The 13452-nt window shown below is 45.1% G+C and overlaps 2 protein-coding genes across 2 annotated transcripts; both read left to right on the forward strand.

The window, feature by feature from the left end:
• Positions 1–6182: 6182 nt before the first annotated feature.
• On the forward strand, positions 6183–9556 carry LOC121537711 (RNA-binding protein 15-like). The gene has a single exon (XM_041845313.2). The coding sequence runs from the start codon at positions 6315–6317 to the stop codon at positions 8922–8924; it is 2610 nt and encodes an 869-aa protein (XP_041701247.1). The 5' UTR covers positions 6183–6314; the 3' UTR covers positions 8925–9556.
• Positions 9557–10259: 703 nt separating this feature from the next.
• LOC121537973 lies at positions 10260–12825 on the forward strand. The gene is made up of 4 exons (XM_045206925.1): positions 10260–10280; positions 10441–10877; positions 11079–11150; positions 11205–12825. The coding sequence occupies exons 1-4, from the start codon at positions 10260–10262 to the stop codon at positions 11668–11670; spliced, it is 996 nt and encodes a 331-aa protein (XP_045062860.1). The 3' UTR covers positions 11671–12825.
• Positions 12826–13452: the final 627 nt, after the last annotated feature.

Here is a 13452-nt window from a genome sequence, read left to right on the forward strand (position 1 = left end):
ACAAAACGGAGGTAAGTATACAGCAAGTCAAAAAGGTGCAAAACAACAAAACTAACGCTAGAAGTTCCAAGGCTGATACACGGACAAACATACTGTTCATGGCTAACGATCCGGCAGGGAATGGATGTTAGGACAGAGCCTAAGAAGGGTGATGATCAGGACCAGGTGTGCAGATTGCTGATGGGATGCAGGTGCGGAAATCAAGAGAGCTCCCGCCTAGCAACGTTGCCCGGCAACCAGGCAGGGAGCGTTCCAGAACCCTCGGGAAACTGGAGATCCCGAGCAGAAAAACTAATACCCAGACAGAAACCGACTCAGACTGCAGGGATCGTTACACGGGGTGAGATCTTGCGTGGAGCCCCAGATCGAGGGAGATTATCAGTGGTCTTGTATGTCTTCTATTTCCTAATAATTGCTCCCACAGTTGATTTCTTCAAACCAAGCTGCTTACCTATTGCAGATTCAGTCTTCCCAGCCTGGTGCAGGTCTACAATTTTGTTTCTGGTGTCCTTTGACAGCTCTTTGGTCTTGGCCATAGTGGAGTTTGGAGTGTGACTGTTTGAGGTTGTGGACAGGTGTCTTTTATACTGATAACAAGTTAAACAGGTGCCATTAATATAGGTAACGAGTGGAGGACAGAGGAGCCTCTTAAAGAAGAAGTTACAGGTCTGTGAAAGCCAGAAATCTTGCTTGTTTGTAGGTGACCAAATACTTATTTTCCACCATAATTTGCAAATAAATTCATTAAAAATCCTACAATGTGATTTTCTGGATTTTTTTTCTCAATTTGTCTGTCATAGTTGACGTGTACCTATGATGAAAATGACAGGCCTCTCTCATCTTTTTAAGTGGGAGAACTTGCACAATTGGTGGCTGACTAAATACTTTTTTCCCCCACTGTATAATCATTAACCAGATTACCCCGGATACAAGACTTCTATGAGTGATTACTCCGTTCTAGAATGTTGTCATTGATGGGAATGAATGTAAAAAATCTATTGACATTCAGAATTGACTTAGTTTAGACATCCAGCCTGTATTGTTGTTTCATGACCAGAGACACATCTTCAAAGGCACAGTGTACTAGGATTCAATCTTAGTCCTGTATTGACGCTTTGCCTGTTTGATGGTTCGTCTGAGGGCATAGCGGGATTTCTTATAAGCGTCCGGGTTAGAGTCCCACTCCTTGAAAGCGGCAGCTCTAGCCTTTAGCTCAGTGCGGATGTTGCCTGTAATCCATGGTACTGGAGTGGTACATGCATTCACACAGTCTTGATTTATAGGATCCTTTCCACAATATAATTGATATGTCAAGTGATAAAATCCTAATTTATCAATTAAAAGTTTATGGAAAAACTGCACTTAAATATTCTACAGCTGTAATGTCATCAATCAATCACATCAAACGTTATTTATATAGCACAGTTCTTACAACGAATGCATTTCAAGGTGTTCAGTCGCTGGATGGGGTGTTGTCTGTAAAATGGGGCCCAGATAACGAAGAGGTGGTCTGCTGGCCAGTACCCAAAATCCTTATCTTACAACCCTGCACGTCAGTACCTTTTAGATCCCCCTATCACTATTGGTTCTCCTCAGTGACCTCACAGCTGGGGGTTTGAACTCTCCTCTTGAGAATTAGAATCAGAAGTACAGTAGTATAGCTCATCGCAATACTTAATCTCTTCGGGCAAATAGTACCCTAGACTGTCCTGATCATCTAGTTGAGCATTTCAGATAATTCCTCCATCCCAGCAGAAATGTCCCATCCACATAGTAGGATGTTCGAGGTGCAGATAGCCCAAAGCCCAGTCTATTTCACTGTTACTATAGTCAAGTCTGTGGGTTATGGTATTTGAATATGGATGTTACCATTTTAGTAATCAACTTAGCTAGCTAGTAAAATTAAAAAAAAAAATTGTCTTTCAGACAGGCGGACCGGAAACCCAGTGACAACATTTGGGTCTGTAGCTGCCATTTCCCGGTGGGAAAGAGAAACGGCCCTGTATTTACCAGAAAAGGTAAGTCATCCACCATGGCAGAAGAGGAAGATCCTGACTGTTGATTAGGAAACCAGAACAAACAATGAGGTATGAGGATTGGCTGTTGAGGGAGCACTTGTCACATGGTCCAAGGTGTTATGATAAACAATGCCTTTTTCTGTCCAGATAAAGATGTTGATACAGCATTGAAAAAGACCCACCACTGACCACGCCTCTTTGTTATCCAGTTCAACAGCAGTGCATCCCTCAGACCATCCGGTGCATGGACATCCTGTGCCAGTGTGATCCGAGCGCGAGCGTCCAGTTGTGGAGACTTCATCACATAGAGCCTGTGGACGGACAGCTCAGTAACACATCAAATATGATACAATATTGTGTAAAACATTGAATTTGTAGATGCATCAACTTTTTGACTTATGTCCCCTTTTCCCCGTGTTTTAGGCATGAGGCGTGACAGTCGGAACATCAGGCTCACCCCATCACAAATATAAATTCCCGCTGTGCCCATGATAAAATGCAATGTGAATTGTGTTGTACTACTGAAATGAAACTGAGGAGATTCACTCCGACCAGCCTCGTGATTTAACTTACGTTAAATACATTACTTTAGTTGGCTGCTTTGAGCAAAACTCGTATGTAATATAACCTATTCTGGAAGCCTAGTGTGTGTGTGTATGAACTATGTGGAATACTTTTGGACCATTGGCTTCCCTGAAAACAGGTACTGACAGGAGGAGCCGTATGAGTCTGACAGAGGTCGTCACGCTGGACGGGGATGGTGATGGAGGCTTTGGTGGTCCACACAACGAAGAAGCAGGTGTCCCTTCCAGTGATGTGGAGCTGACCCTGGACCGGGTTTCAGTAAGGATGGTCTTCACGGAGGCTCCACTGCTGGGGCGGCAGGTAGCTTAGTGGTTAAGAGCGTTGTGCCAGTGAAAAATCTGCCGATGTGCCCTTGAGCAAGGCACTTAACCCTAATTGCTCCTGTAAGTCGCTCTGGATAAGAGCGTCTGCTAAATAATGTAAAGGTGCCCACCAGACCATCCATTGAGGCACCCAGGATCCCAGACCCTGTGACCCAAAGCCCTGACTCCTGCACATCAATCCCTGTAGCCATTTTGAATGCCTTGATGCCCTCCTCTTCGTTATTTGTGCCCCACTTTACAGACAGCACCCCATCCAACGACTGTGATCTGAGGACCCTTTTGTTTTAGCAGCGACGTAGTAACGCGTTTGGCCCTAATCGCTGCTCCATAATTGCTGGCCGTCAACCTCCCTCTCCTCATGGTGTGCCAGTTGGGGTTGGTGTGCTGTCCAACTGTTGCCTGCCGTATAGCCTCCTGCTGCTCCACCGACAGCGCCACGCCAGCCAGGATGCCTGCATGCCCCAGGTGCCCTTGTTTTTGTACAGACATGGATGACAGGGAGGGTAGCGGTTGTTCTGGCTCAGGTTTAATGAGACATGTCATTCCACTGAACCTGCCCCGGAGACCGTTCCTAGGCCACTTAAGATCCTCCTCTGACAGAGGGTTGTAGTCTTCGGGCCGGGTACAGGTCCTCCACTGACTGCACCTGGCTGGGCCACGGCTAGCTTCCTCCATTCACATTCCACATCCATACGGCCGATACTGTGAACTGAAAAAAATAGGCTGCATGGCTACACTTATGAGCACCACGGAGGCATTCGCATGTGGTAAAGAGAATCCCCTGGTCACCTATGGAGACCTGCCAAGAGGAAGGACGTTAAGTGCCACATGCCTTTCAATGCACGATTTTGAACACCTTGAAATGCATTTGTTGTAAGAAATGTGCTATATAAATCAAGTTTGATTTGATTGATGACATTACAGCTGTAGAATACATCCACTGTGGCGGACTATAGACAACATGGACAGTATATGAATAGAAAAGGTGTGTCCAGCAGGAGTTATATGGGATGAGCCATGACTAGAATACAGTATGTACATTCAGAAAGTTTTCACACCCCTTGACTTTTTCCACATTTTGTTGTGATAGTCTGAATTAAAAATGGATTACATTGAGATTTTGTGTCACTGGCCTACACACAATACTCCATAAAGTAAAAAGTGGAATTATGTTTATTTTATTTTTTATTAATAATAAAAAATGAAAAGCTGAAATGGGGACAATAAGTATTTAACCCCTTTGTTACGGCAAGCGTAAATAGTAAACATTTGCTTAACAACTCACATAAGTTGCATGGACTCAATCTGTGTGCAGTAATAGTGTTTAACATGATTTTTTAATGACTACCTCATCTCTGTACCCCACACATACAATTATCTATAAGTTCCCTCAGTCGAGCAGCGAATTTCAAACACAGATTTAACCACACAGACCAGGGAGGTTTTCCAATTTAACCGCTCAGGGATTTCACCAGGAGGCCAATGGTGACTTTAAAACAGTTACAATGTTTAATGGCTGTGACAGTAGAAAACGGAGGATGGATCAACAACATTGTAGTTACTCCACAATACTAACCTAATTGACAGAGTGAAAAGAAGGATTCCAGAACAGAATAAAAAATGATAAAATATGCATCCGGTTTGCAATTCAGCTCTAAAGTAAAACTGAAAAAAATTGGGCAAAGAAATTAACTTTTTGTCCTGAATACAAAGCGTTATGTTTGGGGCAAATCCAACACAACATATCACTGAGTACCACTCTTCATATTTTCAAGCATGGTGACTGCATCATGTTATGGGTATGCTTATCATTGGCAAGAACTAGGGAGTTTTTTAGGATAAAAAGAAATGGAATGGAGCTAAGCACAGGAAAAATCCTATAGGAAAACCTGGTTCAGTCTGCTTTACACCAGACACTGAGAGATTAATTAACCTTTCAGCAGCACAATAACCTAAAACACAAGGCCAAATCTACACTGGAGTAGCTTACCAAGACACCATTGAATGTTCCTAAGTGGCCTTGTTACAGTGTTGCCTTAAATTGGCTTGAAAGTCTATGGCAAGACTTGAAAATGGCTTTCTAGCAATGATCAACAACCAGAGCTTGAAGAATTTTGAATAATATTGTGCAATTATTGTACAATCCAGGTGTGTAAAGCTCAGACTTACCCAGAAAGACTCACAGCTGTAATTGCTGCCGAAGGTGATTGTAACATGTATTGACTCAGGGGTGTGAATCCTTATGTAAATGAGTTATTTCTGTATCTCATTTTCAATACATTTGCAAAATATTCAAAAAACATGCGTTCACTTTGTCATTATGGGGTATTGTGGTAGATGGGTGACCAGTGTTCAATGACTATGTACATAGGGAAAAGCAGTCTCTAAGGTCCAGGGTAGAGTACCAGGTGGTAGCTGGCTAGTAATTGCAATCAGAAGATACTATTAACATTTGATTACTAACAGAATAAATAGCAATAGAATAACTGCAGAATAAATAATGCTGTAATTGAAAATTGTACACCCAAGGTAGGCTACTGCCCCTTTAAGAGCTAGAATAGATTTTAGATGACATATATTTTTTTACATTTTTTTTATAGGCTAAGATCACATGAACTAAAAACTCCACACATTTTAGATTTTTTGTGAGTCCTTCACAATCGCTAATCAATATCCAAAAACAGCACACGATTTTTTTCTCCCGCGAATTTGGACAACATCACCAATTTGAGGGTTTATGGCAGGGGAAACTGTGTTGCAGTAGTCTTGTGTGTGGTGCGGGGATGACAAGCGATCCTGGGGAGCATTGCATTCACATTGTCCTATAAAAGGGAACCGGACCGCGGAATTCAAGCGAACCAAACTCAGAACACCTCTCGAGATGGTTTCAGTTCGGTTCGCTTCGGGGGCTCTTTTGAGTGTCTGGGTTCCTTTGGAGTGTTCACACTGCACAAAAAATTAAGCGAACCGCACTGAGTTCACAAAAATTGTCTGAAACGGACCAAGTGTGAAAACACCCTAAGGTTCAGGGCAAATCATTTGTTGTTCATTTTATATGAGCAACCAGTTATTTGAATAAAGTGGATAACAAAATATAAAACGCAATGCTGTAACCCAAAATAAATAATGCCCCAGTTTCTGTAATTTCAGATTTGACTGACATCCACTGTAAACTTGTAGTTGTTTTTTCCACCCACTCTTTCATCCAATCAGCTCGAAGGGGCGGGCTATGACAGTATTCCAGACAAAATGGCGGATGTTGTTGTTTTGCCGCAGGGTCAGTGCTAATCGGAGTTCGCCTTTTAAGCGATTTACTGCCAGAAAATACAGAAATAACATCGTTGGCGACAAACCTTCACCGTTGTAAGGGTTCGCGAGGTGGACTGTAATGAAAGGCAAAGAAAGGTCGCCGATTAAAAAGCGCTCTCGGGCTTTGGATGATATCCGAGATAGGGGAGGAGGCCATCCGCCCAGCAAGAAAATGGGGGCTATCTCGGTTTCCAGTGGGAGCAATAATGGAAATAGCTCGACTAAAAGTGACGCAGGATCTACGAGAAGGAGTTTGTTGGGCGAAAAGAGAGACAGGGATTTTGACGGGCATGTTTCCAGTAGATCCGGCGTGAGTAACCATAGCTATCCCGGTGCTGTTGCTAGTGCTATCGGTAAGAACCACAACCTGGGCTTGACTCTCGATTTAGCCACGGCAAGGACTAGTAATTCTCGCGGCGAGCGTGCTCTGCCTCCCCCCAACAACAACGAGAGTGAGTACAAAACTCTTAAAATCAGTGAACTGGGAACTCAGTTGAGCGACGAAGACATAGAAGACGGACTTTTTCACGAATTCAAAAAATTCGGTGACGTGAGTGTCAAAATAAGCCGCAGCAACGACGAGAGAATCGCGTTTGTCAACTTCAGAAAGCCCGAGGATGCAAGAGCAGCTAAACACGCCCGGGGCAGGTTAGTACTTTACGACCGTCCTCTGAAAATCGACGCAGTGTACATCAACAGACGGAGAAGTCGCTCTCCAGTTGAGAGAGTTGACAGAGACCCCTATGTTGGAGCCCCAGGTCACAGACACCTTCACACCCAGAGACCCCTCTCCCCATCGGGGCTTGGATACAGAGACTACAGACTACAGCAGCTGGCCCTTGGGCGCCTCCCTCCTCCCCCACTTCCCCCTTTGCCCAGAGACCTAGAGCGGGAGAGGGAGTTTGCCCTGTTTGAAGCCAGGTCGCGCCCAGGTCCAGCTTTCATTGCAGAGAGAGCTGCTGCTTTCCGCGAGGAGGATTTTATCTCTCCCGAGGATGACCAAAGAGCTAACAGGACGCTGTTTCTGGGCAACTTGGACATCACAGTCACAGAGACGGACCTAAGGAGGGCGTTTGACAGGTTTGGGGTGATAACAGAGGTGGATATAAAGCCCACACGGGGACAGACCAGCACATATGGATTTCTGAAGTTTGAGAATCTCGACATGGCCCACCGCGCCAAACTCACCATGTCTGGGAAGATAGTGGGCCGCAACCCCATAAAGATTGGCTATGGTAAGGCCACCCCCACCACACGCCTATGGGTGGGCGGGCTCGGACCCTGGGTCCCCCTAGCAGCACTGGCCAGAGAGTTTGACCGCTTTGGTACAATAAGGACCATTGACTACAGAAAGGGGGACACCTGGGCCTATATCCAGTACGAGAGCCTTGACGCTGCTCAGGCTGCGTGCACGCACATGCGTGGCTTCCCTCTGGGGGGGCCCGAGAGGAGACTCAGGGTGGACTTTGCAGACACAGAGCACCACTACCAGCAGCAGTTCCTTCAGCCTCTTCCTCTACCTCCCTTCGACATGGTGGCAGAGTCTTTCATCCACCGCGCCACAGCTGAGCCCCTGAGGGACAGAGAAAGGACTCCACCGCCGCTCCACTTCAGAGAGAGAGAGCTGGGCTTCCCCGGGGCTGAATGGCCCCCCAACCCGGCTATGCGTGAACGGGTACGTCCCGGGGCCTTTGAGCCGCCGGACCACCTGCAACGGGACCGGCGGATGGGGGGGAGGGAGCCCTGGTCTCTGGAGCGAGAGCTGGTGGGGCGCGGCGGCGACCTGGGGCGTAAACGACGCCTCATGGACGATGGTCGCCATCTTGACGTCTCTCCTGACAGCACCGACCGCACGGCACGCCGGCGCAGAGGTGGCCCATCCCCAGACGGTAGCCCTGACGGAGGCCGTTTCAGTGACTCAGAGCGCCCCCCTCGCGGCGACGACAGACCCTCCCCTGGACGAGACCGCCGCCCCAGTCTGGAGCGTCCTGGCGGAGGGGACAGGAGACTGAAGAACCAGGGGAATCTCGCCGAGAGAGGGGCCTCCAGCAGTGGCCTCGCATCTTCAGCAGGGGAGCGGAAACGTAAAGCCGGCGACAGCAGCAGCAGAGGACCCGGAGCTAAGAGGGATCGCTCCTCAGACCAGGGCGGCTCTAAAGGCAGTCAGTCATCCAAGCTGAGCCTGGCCTGGCACGGCATGTTGCTCCTGAAGAACAGCAACTTCCCCGCCAACATGCACCTCCTGGAGGGCCACCAGGGCGTGGCCAAGGACCTCCTCGTCGACGGCCCCACGGGGAGACAGGTGGGAGAACTCAAGATCACCCAGCGTCTCCGCCTCGACCAGCCCAAGCTCGATGAGGTCTCCAGACGCATCAAAGCGGCCGGCCCCGGCGGCTACGCGGTCCTCCTGGCAGTTCCTGGTCCCGGTGGCGAGGAGGTGTCGTCGACGGACCCTGCAGCTTCGACCCAGCGTCCTCTCCGCAATCTGGTGTCCTACCTGAAACAGAAGCAGGCAGCCGGAGTCATCAGCCTGCCGGTTGGAGGCAGCCGGGATAAGGATCACCAGGGTGTTCTCCACGCGTTCCCTCCCTGTGAGTTCTCCCAGCAGTTCGTTGATGCCTCGGCTAAAGCTCTGGCCAAAACGGACGAGGACTATCTGGTGATGGTCGTAGTGCGGGGGCCATCATAACTACAATCAGAGAGAGGATGCAGGAAAACGGGACATCAATGATATTGTACAAAAGAAAAAAGATGTCATTAACTACTATTGCATGCTGAGTGTGGAGTTCTACTCCATGGGGTACTACTAGAGGGTAGGGGTATGATGGGGGGGGGATAGGCTGTGTCACTATTTGTTCCATCAAAATAAATATGAAATGCCGTCTTGAAAGTCAACAAATGTGTAGGCACATTTCGGAACCCCTGTTTTGTTAAGGGTGTGCTAATTTCTAAACAACGTATGCAGTATTATAAAAGGGGGCACATTCTAGAATTAAAGTGAAAATCTTAACTTGAAATGAGGTTAAAATGGGACCCTTTTTTTCATTTTCATTTAGGAAAACTTGAACCAACCCCCCGGCTATATGTGAGAAGTTGAGACTCCACTCCCAACATTTGGTCCAGTGTTTAGTGTTTGATCGTATTATATACAGGGCCTTCAGAAAGGATTCACACCCTTCGACTTCTTCCACATGTCGTTGTGTTTCAGCCTGAATTTAAAATAGATGAAATATGAGTTTCTTCACCCGTCTACCCCATAATGACAAAGTCAAAACATGTTTTTAGACATTTTGGCAAATTAATTGAAAATTAAATACAGAATGATTTCATTTACTTAAGTATTCACACCCCTGAGTCAATACTTTGTTTCTAAGTACCTTTGGCAGCGATTACAGCTGTGAGTCTTTCTGGGTAAGTCTCTAAGCGCTTTCCACTCCTGGATTGTGCAACATTTGATCATGTATTATGCTCTTTTCACTCTGTCAATTAGGCTGGTATTGTGGAGTAATTACAATGTTGTTAACTACAATGTTGTTGATCCATCCTCGGTCACTAAAACATGTTAAACACTATTATTGCTCACAGAGTGAGTCCATGCAACTTATGTGACTTGTTAAGCACATTTTTACTCCTGAACGTATTTAGGCTTGCCATAACAAAGGGGTTGAATACTTATTGAATCAAGACATTTCAGATGTTCATTTTTAATTCATTTGTAAAAATGTCAAAAAACATAATTCCACGTTGACGTTATTGGGTATTGTGTGTAGGCCAGTGATAAAAATCTCAATTTAATCCATTTTAAATTCAGGCTGTAACAACAAAATGTGGAAAAAGTCTAGAAGTGTGAATACTTTCTGAAGGCACTGTAGATTAGGCTGTGTTATGCTTAATTACAATCAGTTTATTTATTATCATTTATGGTTAATGATATATATTTTCACCTCAAGGCCCTTTGTAAAAGTCCTGAATGATGAAGCTGTTGGCCAAACCTTTGTTTATTCTAAATCACACATTTTGAAAGATGTTTGACATCTTTGGTATGGTGAGGATAGAAATCACGCCATTTGCATTTCTCACCAAAAAAAGTATTGGGGACAATAATGTTGGGATATGTAATTACTTGCCGAAATTGACTGCCTGTCTTTCTGTAATACATGAAAATGGTCCAAACCTAGGAATCGGAATGTCCCCATGCACAGTAGGCTATCTGGTGTTTCAGCCTGTATAACTGGTTAGGTTACACCTGGTGTTTCAGCCTGTATAACTGGTTAGGTTACACCTGGTGTTTTACCCTGTATAACTGGTTAGGTTACACCTGGTGTTTTACCCTGTTTAACTGGTTAGGTTACACCTGTTGTTTCAGCCTGTATAACTGGTTAGGTTACACCTGGTGTTTCAGCCTGTATAACTGGTTAGGTTACACCTGGTGTTTTACCCTGTATAACTGGTTAGGTTACACCTGGTGTTTCAGCCTGTATAACTGGTTAGGTTACACCTGGTGTTTCAGCCTGTATAACTGGTTAGGTTACACCTGGTGTTTCAGCCTGTATAACTGGTTAGGTTACACCTGGAGTTTTACCCTGTGTAACTGGTTAGGTTACACCTGGGGTTTTACCCTGTATAACTGGTTAGGTTACACCTGGGTTCTGTTTAGTTACACCTGGGGTTTCAGCCTGTATAACTGGTTAGGTTACACCTGGTGTTTCACCCTGTTTAACTGGTTAGGTTACACCTGTTGTTTCAGCCTGTATAACTGGTTAGGTTACACCTGGTGTTTCAGCCTGTATAACTGGTTAGGTTACACCTGGGGTTTTACCCTGTATAACTGGTTAGGTTACACCTGGTGTTTCAGCCTGTATAACTGGTTAGGTTACACCTGGTGTTTTACCCTGTATAACTGGTTAGGTTACACCTGGTGTTTTAGCCTGTATAACTGGTTGGATGTGTATAACTGGTTAGGTTACACCTGGTGTTTCAGCCTGTGTAACTGGTTAGGTTACACCTGGTGTTTCAGCCTGTATAACTGGTTAGGTTACACCTGGTGTTTCAGCCTGTATAACTGGTTAGGTTACACCTGGTGTTTCAGCCTGTATAACTGGTTAGGTTACACCTGGGGTTTCACCCTGTTTAACTGGTTAGGTTACACCTGTTGTTTCAGCCTGTATAACTGGTTAGGTTACACCTGTTGTTTCAGCCTGTATAACTGGTTAGGTTACACCTGGTGTTTCAGCCTGTATAACTGGTTAGGTTACACCTGTTGTTTCAGCCTGTATAACTGGTTAGGTTACACCTGGTGTTTCACCCTGTTTAACTGGTTAGGTTACACCTGTTGTTTCAGCCTGTATAACTGGTTAGGTTACACCTGTTGTTTCAGCCTGTATAACTGGTTAGGTTACACCTGGTGTTTCAGCCTGTATAATTTGTTAGGTTAGCCTACACCTGTATGGTCAAGTAATGGTTCATGACACTACACAATGGGTAGAGACAATGGGGTTTAGTTTCTGAGTGTAAACTCAACCTAACTTGGCTGTGGTGTGAGTATAGTGTATTCAATTGGTTTCCAAATGTGTTTTAATGTTTAAGCTACTCACCAGTAATACTTGGGGTGTATTGAGAGGCTGAACGAGGAATATAGAAGTGATTTTTGCCCAGCTAATATACTGTAGATGGGCCCATCATTGCAATGACGCGACAAACAACGAGCCCACTAAGAGAGATGCTAAGGGTAGATTTTATTGTGTACATTTTCTTTAGCACCACTTGACCATTGGTAGTAACTTGTGACCTATAACCTTTGACCTATAATGTGTGGTAAAATTACACTAGAGATAAAAACAGACTTAAGCTTTTGTTGTTGTTGACATTTGTTGGTCCGGTTTCATTCAATTAATATACCAATGTTTGTTGCCAAGTTTGTCTGAATATGACAGTATTTTAATGGTAATAATTGCTAACAAATGATTTACGGTAATCCTGATAATCAATAAGTTGAAAGGGTATTCAACATTTGGAGAAACTGATCATTTAGTTTTTTGGTGGAAAACTTAAATTGTAAGTTTGATAAGTTGTGCTATTATTTTGTAGTATTTTTAACCACAATGTTTTCCCATTTGCGGCCAGCAGACAACAGTTAGATTTGTAAAACCTAATAGCCGACTGTTGGTACCATTTTATGGCTGTTTCTTTTAAAAAAACTAAACTGAGTTGTAGTTTTAAGATGAGGTTGGTTTTGGTTTATCTGTTGGAAAAACTGTATTTGTCTCAAAGTTCACCGCCTCAACTGTGGACTTCCTATGGCTCAAACCTCACAGGCAACTCTGAAGAGAAGGAAACTACTTACGGTAGTATTTGTGCATTTTCACTGAGAAAGCAGCTTTTAAGTTGTCTTCTTTTGTGTTCTGTTTTAAGTGGAATAATATGACCCTCTTGCTTTGTGCTATGTACCTGATTTCATTGGGAAGACAAGAAAGGGAACATCCTCTTCCCACACTGCGCTTACTGCCAAGCTGTTTAACACACTCAGAGAAAAAGTGCATTTACGCACTTATTTGTCCTCCGAATATCAATAAATGTTCATTTGAGGGAAACCTGTTTCTGCCGTGGAAATGAATTGAAGAGAGAGAGAACTGTTCTGACTACCCCGTCTGTTGTGTTTCCAAAAAGGAATTGTTTATCACTTTGAATTGTGACAGAAAAAAAAGGGAACCGAACACCTCTTTGCTGATTGTTAGCGCCGAGGAGACTAGGAGAGACGTCTGCGTGATGATCGCCTGTGTGTGTTTTCTCACACACACACACACACACACACACACACCTTTCAGGAGCTGTTGATGATCTGTTGAGCTAACAGGATCTGTTCAGAAGTTGTTGCTGATTAATAGCATACCTTTTGACCCCAGTACCTATGGCCCCTCCCCTCCAGGGCCGGCCCCCCTGTGTTAGTCCTACTGCTCTAGCAGGTGAATCACAGGATCCATGGAGGAGTCCCCGCTGTGACCACACCCCACTGTGTATACTATGGCCCCTGTTTGACTGCATCCTCCAGCCCATGTCCTGCTCTGCAGTGTGAAACACAATGGCAGGCTGACACACTAGTGCAGAATGTGAGAGAACAGGGCTGGATTTGCAGCGCCCCTCTTGCTCTCACTGTTGTCTTCAACAAGGTTTTTCTCTGTTTGAGTTGACCACAGCCTGTGGTGTGGCTGTGGGCTGTG

Source organism: Coregonus clupeaformis, chromosome 24, assembly GCF_020615455.1.
Source record: "Coregonus clupeaformis isolate EN_2021a chromosome 24, ASM2061545v1, whole genome shotgun sequence".
Taxonomy (NCBI): Eukaryota; Metazoa; Chordata; class Actinopteri; order Salmoniformes; family Salmonidae; genus Coregonus; species Coregonus clupeaformis.